Consider the following 25,306-nt stretch of genomic DNA (forward strand, 5'->3'; position numbering starts at 1 on the left):
CAAGGATTTGAATTATTCATAAAAAGCAACCAGGCTTGCGTTAAAGCGTTTTCTCTTTGCTCTCCTCATCCTTCTTCTTTCTTGTGTGCGTGCCTGTTTGTTTATCTGTTCAGACATGTCAACACCAGTCGTAGCAGGCAGCCAGTTTTGACGCGTCGGCCCATTGTGTATTGTTTATTTAGATGCTGACATGCTCAAACTTGGCGTGCTGTTAACTTCCAATAATGGCTGCGGGGGGAGTGCATGGCCACCTCTCAGACTCAACCACGAGATGCTGCTGACAGAAACATCTGAGGGAGCAAAAGGAAGTAAGTTACAGGGTTAGCTAGCTGAAGGTGAAGGCCAGCGATGCTAAGGTATACCACCAGCTAGGATAGCCTTGATGGTCAGAGAGGAGGAAAGGGAGTGTTGACAAAAGGCCATGATCAGAGCCGCCATTACAGTCGGTCACAGATCGTCTAAAATTACACAGTAGCTTCACACATAACAGCATCTGTGTTCAATTTTCTGACTATTGTATTATATCATTTAGGCAGAGTTACATTATTTTCCATTTTTCCGGTCCTTTTGTGTGATTTTCACTCACACAAATAAATAAAACTCAAACGTCGAGCTTCCAGGCAGCACAAACCACACTGGTGGTCAGGGAGGCTACTGCAGACAATGGGTGCATCCCAATTCCTATAATTGCAGCCACAATTCCCCTCGCTTGCATTTTTCTCATATCCTAGTCCCTTTCCCTGAGGACGTGAGACCAGATGCAGAAAGACGTAGCAAGAAAAGAGATATCTATGAAAGGACACAGACTGAAGTCAAATGACACATCCTCTTCTCTCAGGCATCATCTGAAATCAGGGATACCATAAAAAAGGTGGACGTTGAACGTTGTTTGTGGTTTCTTTACAATACTTTTAAAGAGCAGTGAATCCATTTGTTAGTTACCTTTTGTAACTTTTTCGCTCCTTTTTTGATACCCTCTCTAGCACTTTTTGTCAAGGTCTAGAGCAGATGAGCCTGCCAGATGGATGTTGGCTTACTGCTTTGACTCACAGAAGTAGTGAACATGTTTGTCAAGCAGGAGAAAATCAAGTGGACTCTGGAAAATGGTCACTGGCATCCATTTTAATGACAGCTGTAAATTCAATCTGTGCTAAACACAACCAGGATTTATCTGGTTAGAAATATCCAAGTTTAAAGAGAGTCGGTGATAACTCTGATCCGGCCAAACATAGTTTTGGCTTACTCGTATATTTCAGGGTTTTGTGAACTGGTGCGTATTAACAGGTTTGTCTTTTGTTTGAAAAGGAAATAACACAGGGCGGAGGAAGAGGAAGCAAAGAATAAGATGGTAAACACGTGGATATGACTCAAGATGACATAAGAGAACAAGCTGAACTGCAACTGTGAGAGCAAATGGAGAGGACGGGGTGAGCTGCAAGTCAAAGGGGGCAGAGCTTTCACAGCTGGGGACAGGGCTGAAGATCTGAGAACAGACTGAGCTGGGCTGGGATACTGCGATGGGATGGAGGAATGTCACACATGCTATCAATGAGCTGCCTGTGTGTTTACCAAAGCGGTGGCTGCGTGAAAATGCTTTGGGTCATCGCCATTTGGGCCGGATTACAAATCCACTGCCCCCGCCGCTGTCCGCCGGTCCTCCGAGATGAGCTCAGTCTGGTTGGGAGGAAGAGTCCTCTCCTGAGGCAAGCCTCGCCCCCAGCCACAGCCCCATTTCCTCCAACACCCACAGCAGTGCTATTTATAAGTTGGAGGCCTGCCCTCTGAGATCAACCGGGGCACTACAAAGCTCTAGTAGACACTGAGACTACCGCCTCATCACACAACACTCAACAGTGGTTGAGGTGAAGGCAGACTTCAAGTACTGTCAACAGTGGTGCTGAAAAGAGCCTGAGCAGTATGGAAACCAGTCTTGAAAGTTGTATAAGGTATCACAAAGAGACCGTCAGATGGACAGCCATGATTCAGGTGCCCTTGACCAAGATGATCTGTGCCAGATCCAGGGCCACTGCTCTGTAACAGTGCTCTGACTACCAAGTATCTGCAAACGTTGGTACTAAGTGCTTGCACTAGCATGCTAACAGCGCTAAATGACAATGCTAAGTAAAGCACTTTCTGTTTTCTCTCTCACAGCAATATTGAGATAGATTATTGCTTTCTTCGTCCACAGTGCTTTTGATTAAGTCCCCCGAAAAACACACCTCACTATTAGGATTTTCTTTCGTGCTCATTCTGTTGTCATAACAGCAGGTACACCGCATGTGGAGGATGCTTGTTCATTTTGTAGTACATCTACAAAAAGCAGAAAACAGCTCTCAAAATATACTTTGTCCCACATGTAAACTATATGTGTGGGAAACACCGCTATACATTTAATAGGTTACATGTATAAGGAGAGTTTTGCAGTGCCTGTGGGCAACCAGGCGACTCCTGATCCATATGAAATGTCAGAGAATCCTGACCAGAAAAGCTCTTAAGATTCATCCTCTAAAAACTGTCAATGTCTCAACCAGACAAGGGAAAACTTTGACCTACTAGTGGTGCAAGATGAATAATCAGGGGATCACCAAAGTCTGTAGGATTTATCCTATTGGCACCATGATCGTCTTCACAAAACTACATCCAATTCTTTGATGTTAATAGCTACCTATAACATTCAGTCTGGAGCTTATTGAACGGTCTTTTCAGAATACTGAACACTATGGCTGATTTCTTCAGGTTAGATGTGTTAAGCAAGACTTATTTCATAACCCTGTAATCTACCGCGGTCTGTGACATACCAGAGTCAGGTTTTCCATGAACTTCTGTCAACTTCAGCTACTTACACGCCTTCTGTACTGTATGTCAGCACTTCTGTTAAAAGACGAGCTGGAGAAGCATTACGTAGTCACCAACAAAAACTTCCTCAAGCTACATCCACACAGATCCTCGGAGGTGATCCTTTCTAGCTCTAGGAGCTTCATAACTGGCACTGATTCATCCAAAACTATAGAGAAAAATAAAACTGGCAGGCCACACAAAAGCACCAGGTGGGTGTGTTGGCTGTAAGTGAGTGCGTGGTGGAGTTATTCAAAACGCTTAGAGAGTGTTGCAACGTCTGCTGGGAAAGAAAACATCTAGTTTAGTCTACTGAAGATAGCATGTACTCGCACAAATAAAACAGTTTCTCAGGAGGAGAAGATGGCCCAGCTAATACCAAATGCACTTCACTGTGAGACATGAGAAATATTCATTGTCTTTTCAAATATTTAGGTAAGAGAGCTTTATATGAAGGCAAGATAAACAGCCTGACTGTGTGTGATCAGTCTCGACATTGACGCCCACTTGGCTCAACCTCGATGCGCACTTTGTCTTCTCAGGGAGCCACAGCGAAACTTTTAGCCGTGACAGAATAGAACATCGCAAATGCTGCAGGAGATTCATGATCAACAACTCGGGCCAGTTCACGAAAACATTGAGTGAGAAATGTTTCTAATACTTTGTGTTCAGCAGCACCGCAGCGTTTCAGATTCAGACAACACAACTACAAGTTTGACCAGTAATGAGACAAACAGGGAAGACATATAGAAAGAGAGTGATGCCGAGTAGAAAGGCAGAGGGGCAGGGGTCTACTCTGCTGACCTTTGGGCTGACCCGTGGGATTTCTGCTAAGGGCCGAAAAATGAGGGAAGAGTCTATACTGGAGTGTTTGGCTGCGGCCTGCCACCTCCTCCTCATCCTCCTCCGCAGCCCAGGCACGAACCCTTCAGGATTTTGTAATGGAAGAGAGCGAGAAGGAGGCAGGGGGAGGGGGAAAAAAGTTTTCCAATTTGTCATGTTACAAAACAGAGAGAAAGAGGCCCCAGCTGTGCCTCTTAAATAAACCTTTCCGGCGGAGTTTGAACCAGAAGTGGAAGTCTATAGGGACGTGGACAAACTCTGATAGAAGACAAGTTCCAACAGAATTTAGACAAAATGATCACAGAGTATGGACGATACAGCAGCTACCTACATCATCATACCAATATTTGTAAAAGATGAGAGCAAAAGTGTGGGGATGTTTCTGTCTGGTTCACCCTCTGGATGACAGCCTGCTCCGATCATTTTTTACAAGACGCTTTGTGTGTTTTTATGATCGTCTGTGTGTTTCCACGTCTACGTAAGAGTGTGTTATGCACGCACTTTAGAGCCGAGGAGAATTAACATCAGGAATGTGCTCATGTCTGGCAATAGTTGCCAAGTAAAATGGAGGGCCGTCATGCAGGACAACACAGTCCTGCTCGCGACTGTTTAGAATTCACAGGTCAGATCAGAGCACAGACTCAATCTACACCAGCCTTTTGTGGTATTGAGGGGCAGAAACCTATTAAGCCAAGCAGAGTAATCAAATGTGAACTTGATTAAGAGCTATTTGAATGTCTGGCTGAGATTTCGCCACGTCTCAACCCTGGAGTGGTAATCAACCATGACTGCTATTTGTACTCGAGTCAGTGTTGGAGCCCGGAGCGAGGAGGCTACGACCTCCACTTCCACATGAGGATTAAATCGAATTCAGCAGCGGAGTGGGGACCGAGCAGAAAACCACAAGGTGTGAGCCGCCATTATGAAGTTAGTCAGTTTAGACAAATCCCTTTGCCACAGCACCGCCAGAGCACACGCTATACGTAGCTGCACAGGGAGAGTAATGACAATTAAGCCTACTTAGTATGCCGCCGAGGGAAACATATTAAAGACGATTATATGAAATTCTTTAGTGCCTTTTCATAAGACCAGCACAAGTTTCAAGTCTCAGTGTGTGACGCATGAGCTCCAAGGAGCGAGACTGGATTCTCCAGAAGGTTCTTTCACATTCAGTATCCATGTGCTAAAATGAGCAGCTTTATCTGCTAAAGACACCTAAGGATAACGTGTTCCTTACCATGACTTTGTGGTGATGAAACTGTGAACCGGGTATGTGACAAATAACACAGTAAATCCCAATCAAGTTAGCTGAGCTTAGTTTAGCACAGGGACTGGAATCAAGGGGAAAAAGCTTTCCTGACTCTGGCCAACAGTAACATGAACTATTAACCAGAACCTCTAAAGGCTAATTAATAAAATGAATATGTCTTATTTGTTTAAACCGCAATTCAACATTTTATGCGCTGCACGTGCTAGATATATTCTTAGCTGTGAACAGATGCCTGGCAACGCACAGGGATGAAAAATGGACTCGTTATTTTTACACTGACATTTTGTGCTTATTAAAAAAGATACAACGCAACAGTTTAGAGGTGCTAGTAGGGAGATTTTGTCACTGTTTGACACAGACAAGCTAACTGTTTCCCTCTGTTTCCAGTCTTTATGCTAAGCTAAGCTAACCATCTGATGGCTGTAGCCTTTTATTTGACAGACACATATAAGAGTGGTGTTGATCTTCTCATCAAACCGAATGCAAATGAGTGTATTTACTAAAATGTCAATCAGTGATCATGACGGATCCACACATTCTCCATGTTGATGAGTGCTTCACAATCTCCAAACCATAAGGACAGATGTTGAGGGCCATTTGTGAAATATTTCAAACGTAGTAACGGTGTGTGTAGGCTAGTCATAGTAGAGCAAGCAGCTGCCCATTCTCTCCCCCGAAGCACACAATGCACATTATCAGAGTGAACACTGCCTACACATGTGCAGCAGAGTGTGAAACCCTCCACAGCGAGTGTGAAGATCAATTATCTAAATAATGATGTGAATTTTATCAAAAAATGATATTCATAGAGATTTACTGGATGGATTGTCTGTCAAATACAGACCACAAAAATCTATCACCCATGCTGTGTTTTTTCTGCTCAAAGGCCTTGTGAGGAGACTTCTGCCACATAGTGAGGGGTGAATGCCTGCTTGAGGGGATTAGTGTTACAATTAGGCTTATGTTAAGGTTGTGGTTTGGTACTTTGTGTTTAGGATTAGAAGTCCAGGAGTAAATCTAAATCACAGTGGCATGAACAGTGACCTTGGTGCTGATGTGACTGAGCGTGTGCGTCCCTGTGGATGTATTATTTGCATTAGGGCTTAACAATTAACTGGAATATTAGCGAAAATAACAACATGGCCTTGTGCAATATCCAAGTTACAAGAGGTGCAACTGTCTGATAAGGTAAAATGTAAGAGTTTGTCACAAAAGACCTTGGCAAAATCTTCATGATTATCATGTTGTTTAGTAAAAATAAGTCAGTTTCACAGGAAAGGTTCACTGGGATGGAGCTTCGGGGACTCAATTGTAAAAGTTAGATACATACTGTGCTTTATCAGTGGAGAAGAATGAGGTCTGAGAAGAATGGATGACAATAAGAAAAACCCTTTAGCAGAGGTTTAAATGAATGTGAATGGATGTAGTTGCTGTGTGGGGCTGATGCTGAAAAGAGGCGATTTATCCGAGGTCGGAAGCATTTTATGAACAAAAAAGAAAAGACAATTTCGATCCGGAGCTGGAACTGAATGTCAAACAATGTCGTGCCAGGCCAGAAATATGACCCTCTGATTACTAGATTGATGATTTGAATGAATCCATGGATAAGTTCAATCTTATGCTGCAACAATACATGTTGTAGCGCCCATTGTGCAAGACCAACCTCACAAATCAGTGTCACAGCTTGAGGCCTCATCACAGTCCTTTCAGACTGACACAGAGGAGCAAGTTAAGCTCATGTTTGCTGTCAATGTAGACGGGTCATCCCACCTGACCCTGACACCGCCCGGCCACAGCATGTAATCGGCATGTTCCTGTTACTTAAATACAATGGAGTTATTTTAGCTATATTATGCACATATAAAAGAATACAATAAAGTTGCACAACTGTTGATTTTGTGCGTATAACAAGACTGCAACTGTGACAAAACCCTTCAAGCGGGCATTCAGCAGTGGTAAGCACAGAGCCGCAGTTGCTGACTCAAGCCTCGTCTGAATATATCGGTACCAGGTATTCAGTCACGACTTTAGGGTTGTTACCAATGATTGAACGTGGGCTGAATGAGTGTTCCTAAGACAACACTAACTCAGTCCTCTATCCTGGTCACATCCACACCAGCATATGTGAAAGACTGCTGCTCCATGCTTCACTATTACGAAGTTTCACACCACAACGCTCCCGATTTTCATTACCCTCTCCTGGTTTCCTCCGAGGGTCACAATTGTCCTGTATTTCGTCCAATTTGTGACAAGTGTTCGTACCTTTTATTCATCACAACCTGTGTCTGGCACTAGAGTTGTCTTACTGTACTGCTGCACCTCATCGTTGTCTGTACAGAAGTCCTGGAAATATAAAATCCTGTTTTATACAAGATGTTTTAAAGCAAAGGGTGCTACATTTGGTCAAATCTGCCGTGTCGAGGTTGCTCCAACATCAATCACCTCCGAGAGGCTGACAAACATAGCGCTGTGGCACGCACCCACTCTCTAAGGGACCGGGGCAGCAAATGAAGGAATGAAAACATAAGATGAAGAGAATCCAACTTTCACCTCTACAAAGCTTCGGTATCTTTCATACCTTTTTTGAGGGGGTTTTCGACCACACATTACAGAAACACACTACATGGTTTCTCCCACGAACAGAAACCTTTCCAACACAAAGTTGAGGAACGAACATGTTGGCAACCCAAATCAGTGGTTACGTTCTCTCTGAACTGTGTACCTTCATTTTGTGGAGGAACTTCTTCATCAGAAGTCATACGACACGGATATGTTGGTTTATTGTTTCTCAGTGCATCTCCCATTGACTTCAATACAACTGTCGCCATGGAATGGCACCAAAGAAAGATCTGGTAATAGTAATATCAACCTGAAAGATGATGACATGTCTGGGTAGTATCCACAGCTGGTTTACGCTGCCCCGGTGTATCTGTTCAAAAGCACTGTGTAAAAACAAAAATGTGCTGTTTTATTCTGGGTTATGTGCGTGACCGTGTTCCAAGTGGCTGTTGTAGTTTGGTACACAATGCAGATGTCATCAGCTGACCAGATAACATAATACTGAATACAGTAAATATGTTTTCTCTATCATTTCTTAAGTTTGTCAACATGTGCCCCGTCGACCAAACAGATGTTCTCTGTGCTTCAACACAGACGGATATAATAACTCTGAATTAATTCAAAACCCACAGGGTTCCTGATGTGGTAATTGTCTAAATCTAAAATGCAGTCAGAACTCCCTCTCTGGTTTAACACTTTGAGGTTGAGTTTTCTTTGCTCTGCTCCGTCCTGCATTCATATAATATCACTGTTTCATGATATTATATACGAAACTGTTTCTAGGCTTCACAACGTTAGGACAAGGGGGTAAATGTCTTCCTTCTTCCTGGGTGCTGTCCTTGGAGCAACACTAAAAACAACGTTTAGTAGGAAGGATTGTCCTGTCTTTTTGTCCTGACAGAGATAATAACTACTGAATAAGACGGATTGTCGATGCAACATGGCCTCCGTCTCAGCATTTGGTCAAAGCTACAAATCAAATCTTGTGGCGGAGAGGGCTCTGCATCTGCTTTTACAAGAGGTTTTTTTTTCTATCCTTACCTTCACACATTGATAGCTGAGGTGTCAAAAGTTGCTGGCTAATGTAGTGAGAACATACTGTACATGTGCATGTTCACGATATCTCAGAGCACGTTTCTGCTCATATTCTTTCAGAGGGCCCCCTGAGACCGTGCTCCATCTCCAGTCCTTAAATAGCTCCATCTAGATAGTGTATCTCAATCAGTGGGTCACAACTCTGAAGTGGGTCACAGGGCTGGTCCAACAAGCCTGGACACATACTCGGAGCACATCAGCGATAATAGATCTCAGGTTTTGAAAGACTGTCTGCAGTTTTTTCAGGCAAATAAAAATATTTTTGGTGCATTTTACTGCTGCTGTTTAAAGAAATGTGTTTATTTGCTTTCTATCTAAAGTAAGTGGAGAAAATTGATCCCACTCTCACTTCTGTCTGTTCAATAGGAAGCTGGAAGCCAGGAGACAATTAGCTTAGCTTAGCATGACTGGAAATATGGGGAAAGAGCTAGCCTTGCTTTGCGCGCATGCAACAAAATCTACCAACCAGCATCTCTTCGTATAACCAGGTAGCATGATCTATATAATTTGTAATAGGGTAATCCTCTGAAATTTACCTTAGCCAGGAGCAGTAAATTCTAGGATTCTCCACTGGCTGCCTTAAAGGTGCCAGCTGGCCGATTTAGACACCTTTAAGGGCGCTATTTATAGTCTTTATGCTAAAAGTTAGATAAGAAAATTGATACCACTCTCATATCTGTCTATTCAATAGGAAGCTGGAGCCAGGAGACATTTATCATAGCTTATCTTAGCTTAGCTTAGTTTAGCTTAGCTTAGTTTAGCGTAAAGACTGGAAACAGAGAGAAACAGCTACCCTATCTCTGTTCACCAGCAACAAACTAAAAAATACATTAGAAAAAGCTAAGTGTAGAGTGGTAAAATCATGAATTCTCCAATGGTTACCATAGGGGTGCTGGTAGGCTGATTTAAATACCTTTAAAGCTTTTCGAGTCTTTAGGCCTGAAGGTTAGCTAAGAGTATTTTCAGAAATGGAGCATCCCACAGGGACCATTACAAAGAAACGGCACACTAAGATTTCACATCAGGTCTGATGCAGTTGTACGGTCTTGAGCCGGCTGGAAATCTCCGCGTTGGCAGTGTGATTTCATCACTACAGCCACACAAACCATCAATGTTATAATGTGACTGAACTTTATTTAGCCTCTGAGTTGTTTTCCTCCAGGAAAAGCTGCTGACCAAAGTACTGGATTTTATATTCGCTCAGTTATGCAGTCGTGGCTGCTTTTCAGTGTGTCACATAAGGTAATTAGGCAGCAACAAACCAACACTCTTCCAGTTATGCACTGATCTAAACCACATATTCATGGCAGAGTTAAAAATACTCGTTCTCTATTATTTACGTCTTACTTTTAATTGCCACTTGTGTGACATAAGGTCAACAGTACCTAACAGATGCCCTCAGTAGTCAGTTAACAGTATAGTGGTGACCTTTTGGCCACGTGGATGTCTCTGTGCTTTGCAGTATCACGCTGGTAACAGCCAAATGCTGGGCCAGTTCTAAGGCCTCCACCAAATGTTGGAGCAGAGAAGTCCTTAGGGGAAGAGGAGCAGAGGAAGAGGAGCAGCGGAAGGTGAGATAATTAGGAGGAAAGGAGCCTGTGCAACTTCTGTTATTGAGGATGTGTTTCAAAGGTTTAATTTGAGGGAGGAAAATTGCAAAATAAGGAAAGGAAATGCGGAACAGGGCATTTCAGAGAAAAAAAAACATATAAATGGATGTCTGTAAAAAAAGAGAGATGTTTCAAATGGAAATGATTCAAGCTGTCCTCTGTGACACAGTTACTAAATTTTTTGTTGTCTATGGAAGGTGTTTACCACTTAAAGCCTCAAGGGACAGCGCTCAAGTGATCGCCAGTGATCTCGTTTTGCAATGGCATTACAGTACTTGTGATGTGAATTCCTTCATTAAGGCCTTTTCCACCAGGCCCCCAATTAGCAGCGCCTTATGAACAATTTGTGACTGTTTCGTGGAGGTCTCCTCTGGGAAACAAAGAGCAGTTTAGACCCAATCAAACTCAGGGTTTGTCGGTGGCCCCGGGTCTTTGCTCTGGCTTCAGTGCAGTGACAGAGAGAGAAAGTCTTTAGAGGCCTAGAAAATGGAAAAAGAGGAGTTGCAGGCAAGTCTGACAAACTTTACTGGTAACACATGTGGTTCAAAGGATCTGAAAATCAAAGAGGCAATCAAAGAGGTTAAGAAAGCAATTTAGCTCCGCTTGAAAGGGGACAACATGCACTGGAGCTTCTGATACAACAAGTGACATGTTGCTTAAGGTTCGGTGAGCTTCAAACTATGGGTGTTACAATTACAAAAACAAAAAAAAAGTTATTGATTAAATCTCACATTCAGTCTAAGCCTTTACGTGTCAACTGTGAAACGAATTTCAATAGGTTTCCTTGAGAGGCTGCATGAAGCACAGCAGCCTCTGCATCCAAGGGAGTTCTCTAGTGAAGCTAAGGTTTGGCGATCTCCTCTGCACAGGGCTGACTCATCAAGCGAAGGCATTAAGAATGACGGGGAGGAAAATTTCACTAAAACAATAACAGTACGGCGAAGCAGAGACTGTTTGCTTAAAGGCAGGATTTCTCAGCTGTTGCTGTAGACTGAGGAGGAGGATGAGGAGGAGGAGGAGGAAGAAGCTGTATGTAAGTCTATCTCCAAGGTGGTAATTTATATGGATTTCGCTCCCTAAGAACCTCGCAGCACTGGATTGCCAAATGCAAAGAGATGACTTCAAAGGCAGAGGGAGGCATTTACGGCCTGACGATGAATCTCACAGAATGCAGCCTGTGGTTTCAGTCAGTCATGCGTGTTGAAGCCCTACTGGATTTAATGATACGTCAAATTTAAAACCCCCAGATAAACAGGTTCTCCTTATTCTCACCACAGCAAAATATTCTTTAGACTTCTGCGTTCATTCGCAGGCCATACCTTTCCCAAGATGAATGAGAGGGGTTATGTCTTGGCTAAGAAATAATAATAAATAAACTCACATTTGTCTTTTCATCTGCAAAGAATTGAGCAAATCTGTCTGCACTGACTCCACCTTTGATAACGCCCCTCTCCTTTCCTTTCCTTACCAAACAGACGGGCGCGTGAGTGGGACCGTGGGGCTTAATAGTTTCCAGAAGTTGTTCCAGTCTGCGAAGGTGTGTGTGTGTGTGTGTGTGTGTGCGCGCACGCGCGCGAAGCCACAACAAGGTCCTAGTGGAGCTGCTCTGAACTGCTCTCCATCTCGCCTGCAGATCCACATATGACTGTTGGCATTCAGGGGTCCTGACTAAAACAGTGACTGATGAACATCTGAGCTGCCAGATGAGGGGATCTAACTGTAAAGATCAGATGTGACCAGCAAAGATTTGCTCAATTGTTCAAAGGAAGCAGGAAACACCTCAACAGATTCTCCATACAAATGTGACAGTGGCTCTTATTGAGTAAATGGCACCACTGCTGTCATCACATCGGCACAGCACTTGGGGCAAAGTCTGGTGGACTTGAGCTGACTGAGCCCGGACACATCAGATACAACACCTTCAACCCTGATCGCGGATCCTGGTCGGAAAAACCAGAGCATCTGACTGACTGACTGCTGAGACATTGAACGCATCGATCTGTAAACAAGTGGTCTGAGCCGGTACCTGTGGGCCTTGTGCTACAGTTTCATCACTGACTGTCAGCGTTAAAATGTGTGACAGCGCCTGTATCCAGAGGAGGGCAGGGGAGGGGGGATGTGCGATCGCTGCCGCTGCCGGCTGTGACATTGCAAATATTCACATGTGTCGGTGGGAGACAGAAACAAAAGACCGCTGCAATCTGTCTCGCTTTCATCCCATCCACGTTGCTTCTCCTCCACCGAGCCGTCAGGAGGCGGTCTGCTCCTCTTGCATGCAGACAGACTATACAACAGACGCTGCGTGAACACACTCATGTAGTTTTTATTTTTTGTTTTGTTTAAAAAATAATATATATGTATATATATATATATACATATATATAAGATTTTCAAGCTTACCATCAATAGCCCTCCCCGGAGCGATCACTTTGAAACTGTGCAACAATCCCAAGAAAAGCAATCCCGTCGCCAACATGTTGGCCGTGGTGCGCAACATTGTAGCCTATCTTGATGGATTATAAGTCATCAATCGCCCCTCTTGGTCCTGTCCAGCTGGAGGGTGCAGACAGGCGACGACGCGTAACCAGCGAGCCCCGGCGATGATGCTCCTCACTGGAGCTCCGCGTTCAGGCTGCGCAGTGAGGCTGACAGGGATGCTGCTGTCTGTCTGCACACTCGGAGGGGTTATTTTTCAAAAAATTAAAAAAAAAAAAAGAAAAAAAAAATGTAAAAGAAAGCCGAGGCTTTTCCCAGCCCAGGGTTGCTCAGGGGCTCCTCGGATACATGAACAGCCCTGCCACAAAGGCTAGCAGGCTGAACTGAGCATCAAGCTAGCCTGTTTTTTGTTTTTTTCTTTTGCAGTCGAGATGAGGGGGAGCTGGCGCCTCTGATCATGCAGTTGTCCGTCTTTTGTTCAGCCTGCCCCGGCGGAGAGAGAAGCCGCAGGAGGGAATAAAAGAAGTGGATCAAATGTTCCTCTCCTCCGCCACCACCTCTGCCTCTGCTGCTGCTGCTGCCTCTGCTGCTGCTGCTGGCCACAGATTGAGCCTGAAGCCTGGAGCTCCGTCAGTCAGCAGGCTGAGTGACGTCGCAGCAGCAGGAGCTCTGCCGGCCCTCCCCTCTCTCACTCCAGCACCCCCGAACCCCAACATCCATCCATCCAACCATCCGAGCATCCAACCGCCCACCTCCATCACCTCACACCAAACTTACTGCAGCCCCACTTTAATGATTTAGTGCACATGCATGTGTTTATTTCTCTTTCCCATTCACTGTTGTCTGTTCGTGTCACTTCCAAAAAATACTTTGCAACTTTGTTGTGCTGATGCTGATTGTGTTATCATGTGTGGTCATGTTGTTTAAGGCTGCAGAGGTATGAGCTATTCATGGTACAATAACCCTCTCAGGAAACGGTTAGAAGGCATACTGCATTATTTTATAATTATAATGATAATAATGATAATAATATTGTTATTGTTATTATTGATGCCGTTGTTGTTTTTGTTGTTGTTAAATGATGATTGGGTTGAATCAAAAGGCCTTCAACAAATGCTTTAGCTTCTTATAATTTCACAAAATTATAATTGACAGTAACCCATAAGAACAGAGTAGTACTTGAGTAAAAGTCTTAAAATATCTGACATTTAATGTACTCAAGTAGTAGGAGCAAAGGAAATAGTATTAGAAGAAGTAAATATACTTCTACATTTATTCGACATACTGCATATTTACATGTAAAGTATATACTGTATGCCATTAGATGACCAATAAAATAGGATCTGATTTTTTGTTATTTATTTATTTATTTTATCCGATTGCTGATAAAATGAATTAATTTTTAAATGTGTGACTTTGACTCTGATTCAGCATGTTATATGCAAAGTAATTATAATTGAGATGTAGTGGAGTAAAAAGTACAATATTTGCCTGTGGTGGAGTGAAAGTATAAAGTAGCAGAAAATGGAAATACTCCAGTAAAGTACAAGCATTTCAAAATGTAAATGAAAACAGTATTTGAGTAACTGTATTTGGTGACTTCATCACTGAAAATAACACATAGTAAACTTCAACACATTAGATAAGCAAAGTTCATAACAAGGTATACTTAAAACTGGGATGCTGCTGCATCCCTAGTAATATAAGTATGAAACAACAACATAACCAAACTGACTTTGTTTAAAGTATTGTATATGATTTGTCCATTAAACCATTAGTCTCATAAGCCTATCATATCACTTAAATATGTCTGCATCCCAGAAATTAATAATCCATCTCCCCAAATGAGTAATAAGCTTCTGCTGGATCTTTTCTAAAGTTAAGTGAAATGGACCTCCAGAGCCTGGGAAACCGTTTTAGAGCAAATTGTAATCAGTGTTTAATTAGAAATTAGAAAGGGGAAATTACAAATGAAAAGAATCAGCTGTTTAAATTATAAAGTTACCAGATTGGTCAATAAAGAAAAACTTTAATGAAAGATAATTATGAACGAATCAGTCTGTAAATTAATAGCTGCATTTTGTGGTTGATTTGTGTATCACAAGCATGGAAAAAAATAAACATGCTTTAACTGATACAGTGGAATCATTTAATCAAGATAGCATAACACTGCAATTTTCCCCAATAGAGAAATCATTTCCTGTATCCAAAAGTAATTCAACACAATCATATTAGAAATGAAAACTAGAGGCCACGCACTTAATGCAAGATGCATTTCGTTCAGTCTAACCACCTGGTTCCCCATTTACTTTTCCATTTAGTGGTAATATTGTGGCTAGTTTTGGATCCATTTGATTTAAATGACTTATGAATTCTTAATCAGACTCTATAATGGGAAGCAGCAACTGGATTGATGAGGCTCCGGTGTTATGGACTGTCTCCTTCCAAGGATGCAGCCTTCATGTGGCCTTCAGAGGACCGAATGTGTGAATGCCTCCTCCCCTAATGAGATAAAACCTCCTCAAAGGATTCAACATTTCATCATCAGAACACCCTGCCCCAAGTTTCAGAAGCACCGAAGAAACTGGAACTGAATTAATGTTTGGATATTGATAACCAAAGCCAGTCGTGTCTTTCAGATCATGGCAAAGAAGGCCACATTAGGTGAGCTTTGTTAACCCACGAGGGTACCATACTGACTTTATCAATATTATCGTGTCTGTTTGTACAGCGGGTCAGATCATCAGAAAGAAACACAAGACAAAATTGACATGCTTTTGCAGTAGACAGCCGAGAGCTGCCTCCATGACTGATGTCGTCACCAGTGTCTTTTCTCCTACCAGCGATGAGTTTCATTGAGGCGATAACAAGCAAGAGCTTCACACAGCTTCTCCAGATCCTGCGTCATCTGTGCAGATGTTTTGAAGATGTGTAGATGCTGATGATCACAGGCCTCGAAACCACGAGCACTGCATGTTGTTTGTTTTTCAATCTTGTATATGATCATGTCAGCCCTGTAATATTTACACCATTGTTAATATGTGCACATATAATAACAAATAATTTCCCAGTCTGGGATCATTAAAGTAATTCTATCTAAAGTAATTCTATCTATCTATCTATATTATCTACTCTACAACTTTTGTTGTTTATATTTTCTTTGCTTTTCTCTTGTATTTTTAATACAAATGATCAAACAATGCATTTCATGACACAATATGTAGAGATATGTAGCCACGTGACAAATGTATACTTGAAATTGAAAGTTGAAACAGCGATACAACTACCACAAATTTAACACCAGGTGCTGCCATCCATGGATTTATGTCCCAATCACAGCAAAAGGCTGAAGAACAGTTTTATACATCAGTCTCTCCTTTGGTTAAACCAAAAACAGTGTGCTGCTAACCAGGACCAGGACTGTTTGATGCGCTTAGTATGGCTATGAATATGTGTCATATGTGTAACTGTGGGTTTAACCTGAGTGTAAATTTCTAGACAGGAATGGTGTAAGGATGCAAAATGACAATTACATTTTATTGATCATATCTTATCGTACCATATTTTATTGCCTTGAGAAACCCCTTGCCAGGACCGTAAAACCAGCAGAGAGGACAGCTTCCCCTCATTATTCTGAGGGGATGAGTGCTGCATTTGACATTGGAGACATCACACCCTCTTTAGTTAAATAGCAGAAATGTCCTGATTTAGTTTTTTTATGGATTCTTTTTCCACCGTTATGCTGATGATATCCAAGTGTACATATGCAGTTGACAAACCCTGTGTTAGTCAAATCAGATATCCTCAGGTTTGAAGAAATGAGAGTAGGTCCTTCCAACTGAACAGCTCAAAGACTGAGCTTTTAAGTTTGTACATAACAATAGATCAAACACAGAATCCCATTATTCACATACCCTTTGCTGAATGTGACTCCAAATTGGTCACAGATCCTGGTCGAAGGACAAGCTTTTCTGAACCCCACTCAACAATCTCCCATAAAAGAACGCTTTCACAAACAGGGGCTTCACTATGAACTACCAACTATCACTGCAGCAGTCCACTGTTAAGATTCCTGGCAGGAGTCTCCTGACACTCCCGGCTCCCAGTGATATTTTGGATTCATCATCACTTAACATGTACAACATGTTTGTTGCTGCTGGGCAGGTAAAGATGAAAGTTCAGTTCAGTAAATGATGACATGTGGTCATTTGTGTGCAAAGAGTAGAAACTGGTATAACAGGTCTAACTTAAGGCAATTCTTGGATGATTAGAGGAACAGAAATTCACAAAAAGTCCACAGATGCATTTTATGTCACTGAAGAGCGACCTGCAGAGCTGAACCCATTCCAATAAAGAAAATCTTTGGGGCTAGAAGACTCTAAAATCTTCTTTCGCACATAGGTGTATTTGAGAAAAACTGATAGTTCTGAAAGACATAACATCATGCACAGAGACACATGTAAAGTTATAGTAATACAAGTGTAATAGCTTTGATTTTAGCTCAATGTATGTTATATTGTTAAAGTGAAACCCCATCCCATACATAGCCTTGAAACCATAGATCTAAATGTACAACATTGTTCATCCAAGCAAATTATGTCATTCCACATCTATTGTTTGTTGACACGTGGGTTTGTATGGTATACGTAAGGGTCCCTGTGACCTATAATGAAACCTTTCCTAAATCTGAGATAGACTACATGCATAAGTGAGATACCTTTTTGTTATTGTTTTGAGTTGGTCAGTTTTCTTGTCTGAAGTCATGTCAAAATTCCTAGACTAAAGTTGTGTTTTCATACACATGAAACTTGACCAATACAAAGAGAGTATATTCAAATCGACACATTATTACATAAAAAGTAAACGCTTACTTTTCCAAACTGACTTGTGTTCCATAACTCTTTTAGAGAGATGCCAAAAAAGTGTACTGTGCAAGTGCACAGGAAATGAGAGGCCATTTTCAAAACAAAATAAATGGCACAATAACAAAGGCATTCATCCCGTCCTAGTAATATAACATTACACAAATTATGCAAGCTCACGTCCTCCAAGCACTTTATCTTATCTCTGCATCCCTGTCTGTCAACAAGACAAGGACACTTGAAACAATCCCATCTAAATTAAAACCATTCACTCAAAAACAGATCAGGTGTGACTGAACTTCAGCCTCTCAATACCGGCCCACTCAGATGGGTATCAAGTAATTCAAAACTCTGTTAATGGTGGTGGTGTAATTTTACTTAACAGAGATTATAGTCAAATCAAGTCAAACTCATCAATCAATTTTACATCTTTAATGTGTTAAAAAAAAGAAAAGATAATGTTTTCGCAGATTATGGACATACAAAGCAATCCTGATCGTGCAAAATTGACATGAACTTCATATAATTGATCCATCAGTTTAGAGTGTTTATACCAACACTGTTACACTGTACACGATGACCACCACCAGGACCTGTCTTTGAAACGTTGAACAGCACTGACACCCAGTGGGTCTACAGGGCCAGTGTTACATTTCAAAGAACAAAAGGTCCTTTGTGTCCAAGATTTTTTTTTTTTACTTTTACAATTTTCTTTCTTTCTTTTTTTATTTTTTACACACAGTGCAAAAGAGAAAACATATTTTGTACATAATATCCAGCACTGACCAAGAGCTGTTTTGAGAAGATAATCTCAACAGTCCTTCCACCTTATATTAACTGAGCTCACACTTTGCAGGCATCTTGAAGAGAAACTGCTCTTCTGATAAAACGCTTTAATTTTCCCAAATGAGTCCGTAGCGCTTGACGCGGCAGACGAGACACCACTTTAAACAATCTTTGATCTGTGTTAACTCAGCCTGGATTCCAGTCATTTTCCCAATCCACTCTTCATCCTTTCATGTTTGCACTGAGGTGTTTGGCAGGGCTTGATGTGCTTATTTTAGTTTAAGTCTGACTTACACTGTGGCAATCACACTACGCTGACTTCAACCTATGAAATGTTGAGTTTCGGTCCAAAAATATCCTCATTCCAAAGGCTTTTGCGCAATCCAAACTTAACTAAAAGCAGACATTCAGTGGAGGGAAAGGGAAAGACACAACTACAAAGACTTTTCAAAATAAATGCACAAAGAAACCCTTGAACTTCTTAGACATTCTCAAACAGCCACAGGCATGCACATGTGTAGTGCACACGGACACGTTTTACACAGTTCTGTGGCCAGTTGGAAATAGTGTGGCACTGTTTTCCTTCTGTATTCTGTAAGAGCAAAGAAAGTCTGAACATTACTATTTTGTTTTTTTGTATCTTTGTTTTCAGAGTATTTCCATGGTGGAGTGATAATTTGATTATGTCACTTTCTTTTGTCACAGGACTGATGAGTTTAAAGCTTGATTCTCATCCCATTTGACTGCAAAGCCGCATTCTGAGAATTTATCAATGTAGTTTTGAGGGACAGAATTCACTCTCTTTGTCAGCGTTACTGTCTTGGTTGACAAACAAGTCCTACAGCCTTATTGGCAGGGGAGGTTCTGGGGGGGGGGGGGCAACAGGGGCCAGTTAGCATCTTATTTGGTTGTCCTACTTTCATTGGTCACAGGACTGATGTGTCATGTCCAGTTTTCATCACATTTGGTGTACATATTCAGCCTTCCCACATGTTGGCATTTTGAGCATTTATCAGGGAAGTTGGGCCAAAACAGAAGACGTGAGAGAGGTCAAAGTGAAGAAGAGGGACCACTAGCAAATTAAATACATCTGGATGAATTCAAGTTTGTTTGTTTGTCCCAGACTTTATTCTGCCCCATTAGCAATGCCAGTGTCTGCAATCCTTGTTGTTTTATCTCTATAAAGGTTTATAACTCCAATGCTTATCTCCAGTCTGTGGCATGATTCCCGACACTGGAGCCATGAAAACCCAGAGGGAATTGCTGGATGAATCTAAGGGGTCACAGAATGACTATCAGGGTGCATGTGAAGAGTGACAGGAAACCGGATGAGAGATGGGGGAATGACATGCAGCAGAGAGCCACAGATATGACCGCTGTGCCGCTGTTCACCAACCGCGCTACTTGACTGTGTGAAGACCAAGAACACATTACTGAGCCCAAGACTGCTCAGTAAATGGGCTGACATCTGTGTCAGGCATGGAGTAGTGTTTAACACGATCTACCAGCAGATGGAAGCACAACACAGATCACAGACATCCTGATGGAGATAGTGGGCCCTCTTACAAACATCACTTTCATTTTTAATCTAATTTTCAAAGGTCAGTCCTCAGACTTGTGCAAGCTAAGAACTAAATTCTCAGTTTCACATATTTTCAGACACAGAATATCTTTGCTTAAAATAAAACGTGGAAAACAATGAAAAGAGAAAAAGTGAAGCAATAAAAATGGACCAATTGATCTCATTATATGCAGAGTCTTCTATCGCTTTCTGCTCATTTAAATTCTCTATCAGGTGCTGATCCCCATGATTAGAAATGTGGATGACAAAAGACTGCTGACGTCCATCATCTGTGGTTGCTTATGGGCTGCACACCGGACTGGGATTCACCACCCCGGGTTGCAATTACTCTTTCTTTTTTTTAGCTCCTCTTTTCCCCTCACTTTTTACCTTTATGTTGTGCGTGTGTGTGTGTGAAAGAGAGACATGGGGAGAGTGATCCGCTCTGACGGCTCACACTGATATTTGACCCTGCAGTCATTAGAAAGTGACTCACTGATACTGTATATACACATCTTTTATTTTTCTGACATTCTGCGCAGCATTAACGCCTCACCTCATCTGTCTCAGGGCAATTTTCTTCTCCAGCCGTTGCTCTTGCATATTGATCCGGTGAGCCTGTGCAGCGTCACGTTGCAACATCATACTGTATCTGTTGAATGACTCATGTGTTAAGCTGTAGTTTTTGAGAAGGAAAGAAATTCACTCTCTTTGTCAGGATTACTGTCTCGGTTGCCAAACAAGTCATCATATCATCAGTTGCCCTGCCTTGTTTGATATTTCTAATTTCATCAGACGGCCTTCAAATTGTAATATCATGATAGATTAAATCGCTGAACAGCAGGGAGACAGTGTGAAAATGGAATAATCAATACAGTCACCAGCTCTGACATTGTGCTCCTCATCAGTCGAATGGTAATATGACAACACATCGAGTATTAAAGGTATGCTATGCAGGATTTATCTGACTCTTACAAAACAAATCTCTGTGAGGGGCAGCGGCGCTCAGCCCGAGAGGAGGGGCCATGTTGTGTTTACAAACAGTAGCCAACAATCCCTGCGTAATATACCTTTAAAGTGAGGTACCGATGTATCAACATTATGCTACAGGACAGCATCTCTCACTTCCTCTTTATAAATCTCTCTGAAAAGATTGACACCGACTGAGTTACTCCTCTCGTAGCGCGATTGATTTTCACCTTAGAGGAAGGAAACCCATCAGTCTTGAATATCAGAGAACCGCCCGTTATTGGTCTCCGGCTAAAAGATCTCTCCTGCTCCGCCGGTGAAGTTTCTCTTTCCAGGGCAATTTTTATTGTTGGAGTAAGTGAAAACACCATTCATCTGGTTTGTGTCATGACTGGAGCAAGTATTTCATGCGTCATTCTTTCATCCACGGCTAGGGCCCATGATGCACCACCGCCCAGTCGACTGCGGCGGTGATGGAAGCCAGGTTGGACGTCCGAAGAGAAGAAACAGGTCAGCGCTGGTGGTTCTCACACTGCGTTACAGTTGAGAGACGTGACGTTTTTAATAATCCAACCCTTCAAGTGGGCACGGTTTAAAGGATTAATATCAATAGCTGGTATTTTCAGCTAAGCAGAGATCAAACTCACCTTCGTACACACGCTCAAATATGCCCATAAATCTCTAAACTGTATCATGATTTGGACCCACATCATCACTCATCTTCCACTACTCCCTTCCTCCCTCCCTTCGCCGGTGCTCTCGTCCTCCCCTCCCTCGCTTCAGAGCCAGATGGATTACCTCATCAATCAAAGTTCCCAGAATCACATCCTGTGCGTGTGTGTGTGTGTGTGTGTGTGTGTGCGTGTGTGTGTGAGAGAGAGAGAGAGAGAGAGAGAGACCCACGAATGCAGTGTCTCCATTCAGTAAGAAAACAGTACAAGTGCTTCATATTGCAGCCATTTTGTAACAAAAACGAAAAAAACAAAAAAAGGCATTTAAAGTAATTACTTTATCACTCCTCCTGTTTCATCTGCTCGTTCTGATGGAGCCACACAGGAAACTGCTCATTTTGGCCAAGCACGAGAGCCTCTTTAACGCCGTTTGAGCAAATTAACAAAACATCTGGGCGGTCTTGGTTCGGTTTGACACATTAGGGATGTCAAGGACAAACTGGAAGAAGTCTAAAAGCAGAATAAATGATCAAAAACATCACGTGACGGGCTAGGCAAGGGCCTCTGGTTCAACAAAGAGCCGTCAGTTAACAAAGATGAAAGATTAAATATATTTTTGCAAGTCTTTGTTCAACCATGAGAAGCTGCGAATAGAAAAATGTAAATATATTCAAAACAGCTACTCTATCAGTTATATGACCTAAATAAAAATAGCTTTGACCAACTCTTTAAAAAGAGGCACGGCGTGATTAACATCTGAACCATTTGTTACATTAACAATGCATTATCAACAGAGAGAGAGAGAGAGAAAACATGAATATGGTTTCTTCCACCTTTTCTTCCCTGTTAAAAGTTTTGTTTTGTTCTCAATATGGTAGGTTTTTTCCTCACTCGAATGGAGGGACTGAGGACAGAGGATGTCGCTCACTGTACTACAGACTGTAAAGCCCAGAAGCATGACTGTGATTTTGGGCTCTATAAATAAAACAGATTTTTTTTTGTTATCATTTCATCATTTATATAATCACTGGATTATAATCTTCAACAATATAAGAATAGCAAAGTCAAACATGGCGCTATCAGAGTTTAAAGATCTTAACCCCTCCCCTTTACTTTGACGATGTTGTACAGTCTTTGTACTTTTTTTCTCCCTCGAAAGGAACAATTATGGAGCAGGCAATGCTGATAACACCTAAGGAATTTGAGGCATGCACAAACAGCCCTTCCCCCCATCCGCCTCGCTCTCTCTCCCCTTCCCCCTGCCCTCATCCCCGTCTCTCCCTCCCTCCCACTCCATCACCAGGCTTTCCTTCTGCCTCTTTACACTCAAAATCTGTTGCTCAGATTACTTCCAGCTGGAACGCAGAGTAAATAGCCCACTCAAGAAATTCTTGAAAACTAATTAACAAAGAAAAGAAGATAAAAGACTAGCGAAAAATTCTGAGGAAAGAGGAGTTTTTTTCTTCGATCAGGCTCAGCAGAACTTCATGAGAATCGATGCTGTGATGCTCTGATGTTGTGCCAGAATTTGCGCACCTTTTAAGACAAAAGCACTGTTCCTGTGTGACAACCTGATAACCATAGCCTGGGATGGGCGTGTTCAACAGGTTAAATGAGTTTGAACTTGAATCTAACAAGAGTGACTGGTAGAAAATAACTTTTTTTTAAAGAGGGAGATCTAGTAGATAGAAAGATTTTTTTTTAAAAAAAGGAAAGAAAATAGAGGTTGGAAACAGTCTTACTCAGGTTCATTTTGACGTATCTGTCCTTATTTTGTTAAACGAACTGACCTTAAAGGACAACACAATATACTGCTATACTTACCTTATGTTTGGCGGACCCTGCCACCTTTCTAGCTTCAAACTGTGTTCTGGGGATCTTATTTTCCTCTTGGAACGGCTTGTTTATTCAGTAATGGAACAGATAAATATTTCTGAGTTTGTATTATTACCTCATTAATATTGAGTTTGAATTTCTATTCTAAAACTACATAGTGCCCCTTTAAATGAGATTTTGAATTATCTGTGAAAACAAATGTAATACAAAATCAGTTCACTGACCTAATTATAATTTGTGAAGCCACAATTCCACCCATTATTTTGCATTTATAATTTAGAATAATCAGGTTTTAATTTTGATTTAAAGGTGCACTAAGAAGTTCAAACTCAGAAGCGTTTACAATATTAATAATGAATAATAACGTTATAAACCAGTAAAACAGTACAAAGTTGTGTGATAACAGTTTGTTTGTTGAAAATTAATGAATTACGATTTTTGTCCTCTTCCCTAAAACTATATAGTGTATGTTGAAATGGCAGTTTTTCACAAGGCTATACTATGTTGTGTTTTATGTGCATAAATAAGCATTTTTTCAACTTTTCATAAATAAAATCAACTCATGATTCTTGTGTTTTTGTTGATTGTGTTGCAAAAAACTTTATAAACGTAGGCTCTGTAGGTTCAGCCTTAATTTAAAGGTAGATAGGCCAAGGATAGATTAAAGGGTTAAAAGTGGAGGGGGTTTTGGCATTCAGCGGTCCGATGCCTGTCTATGCCAAGGGCCCCCTAACCTCAACCCAACTGCTTTTGTTTGGCTTGAATTGGAGTGTTGATAAAAAGAAGATGAAAGATACAAGATGGAGGTTGATATCCTTACATAAGTGTAAATACTTTGCTAAATGCAACATAAATGTGAAATAAATTATAACTGTTGCTGTGAGGACATACATTTGTAACTCACCCGAAACATAGCACGTTCTTATCATCATCATTATAAGATGATGATGGGAAACATACACATGCTGACATCTATTTGTTTTCTTTTTATATGCATTCCCCTCAAGCCTTCCTCATCAAAACTTCCTCTTTCAAACTCTCCCTCAGAAAACACATTCCCACCGCAGGGAATGCATGACTGATTGTCTGGCGTGTGAGGATGTGTGTGTGTGTGCGTGTGGTCCATTCAACGGACGCGTAAAAGTAACTTCTCTCACGTGAGGCGAGCGCACACATCCATCGGTTTGTGTGTGCTGTCCAATACACATAACTTTGGTGTTTTCTAATTTTTACTACAGCACAGAGATGGAAATACACCAAAATATCCTGCCCCTGTTGAGCAATAGCACAATTACAAGTGTACTTTTTATGAGTTCAGTGTGTGCGTTTTATTGCGAAGTGTCTGTTCATTACCCTGAATAAAGTTTAATTTGAAAATTCACCTTATTATTTTCGAAACTAACACTTGGGGAAATCCAAACTATTGTTGCTGGGTGAATAGTTTATGTCAGTTGATATCTTTCAGGGATAAACACAAATAAAATCCAGTAAAAGTGTTTTTTTTTATATACTTTATACCTTAACTAATACGTGCTGCCTTTGGTATGCAACTTTAAAAAAAAAAATTCTATGTTTTAAATCTGACCCTTTCCCTTTTCCTTCCATTTTCCCCGCCTGCGTGTGTGTTCAGCCCCCGTTTGTTGTCTTTCTCCCTCTGTTAGCGAGTCTGACCTTGAACCCCACACTGACAGTCTCAATGACCAAGCCCCTCGCTCGCACATGAACTCCCTGAACCCTTTCCACGCCATTCACATCCACTTTCCTCCACACAGGCTCCCCTTCCTCCTAAACAACAGCTCACTTTGATGACAGAGGTTCACCCCCCACGGCACTGACGCTGTTGTGTGTGTCTGTGTGGGGTGGGTGTGCTGGCTGTTAATGCAGGCAAAGGGTGGAAGGGTGGTATTTCCTCAACATGTGCTGTTGTCCTTAAATAGACCGTGTATGGGTGGTAGTCGTGGCTGTTTTGTTGT

At 41.7% G+C, this 25,306-nt stretch overlaps 1 protein-coding gene across 4 annotated transcripts in view; it reads right to left on the reverse strand.

The window, feature by feature from the left end:
- LOC115583861 (low-density lipoprotein receptor-related protein 1-like) overlaps positions 1-13,285 on the reverse strand; it is a 98,991-nt gene extending 85,706 nt beyond the window's left edge. For 2 of the 4 annotated variants that reach the window (XM_030421067.1, XM_030421066.1), the window contains exon 1: positions 12,613-13,285. In XM_030421067.1, coding sequence (XP_030276927.1) covers positions 12,613-12,709 — 97 coding nt within the window. In that variant the 5' untranslated portion in view covers positions 12,710-13,285. The remainder of the gene's footprint in view (positions 1-12,612) is intronic. The other 2 variants (XM_030421069.1, XM_030421068.1) reach the window with 1 other exon arrangement.
- Positions 13,286-25,306: the final 12,021 nt, after the last annotated feature.

The sequence above is a fragment of the Sparus aurata genome, chromosome 6 (genome assembly GCF_900880675.1).
Source record: "Sparus aurata chromosome 6, fSpaAur1.1, whole genome shotgun sequence".
NCBI lineage: Eukaryota > Metazoa > Chordata > Actinopteri > Spariformes > Sparidae > Sparus > Sparus aurata.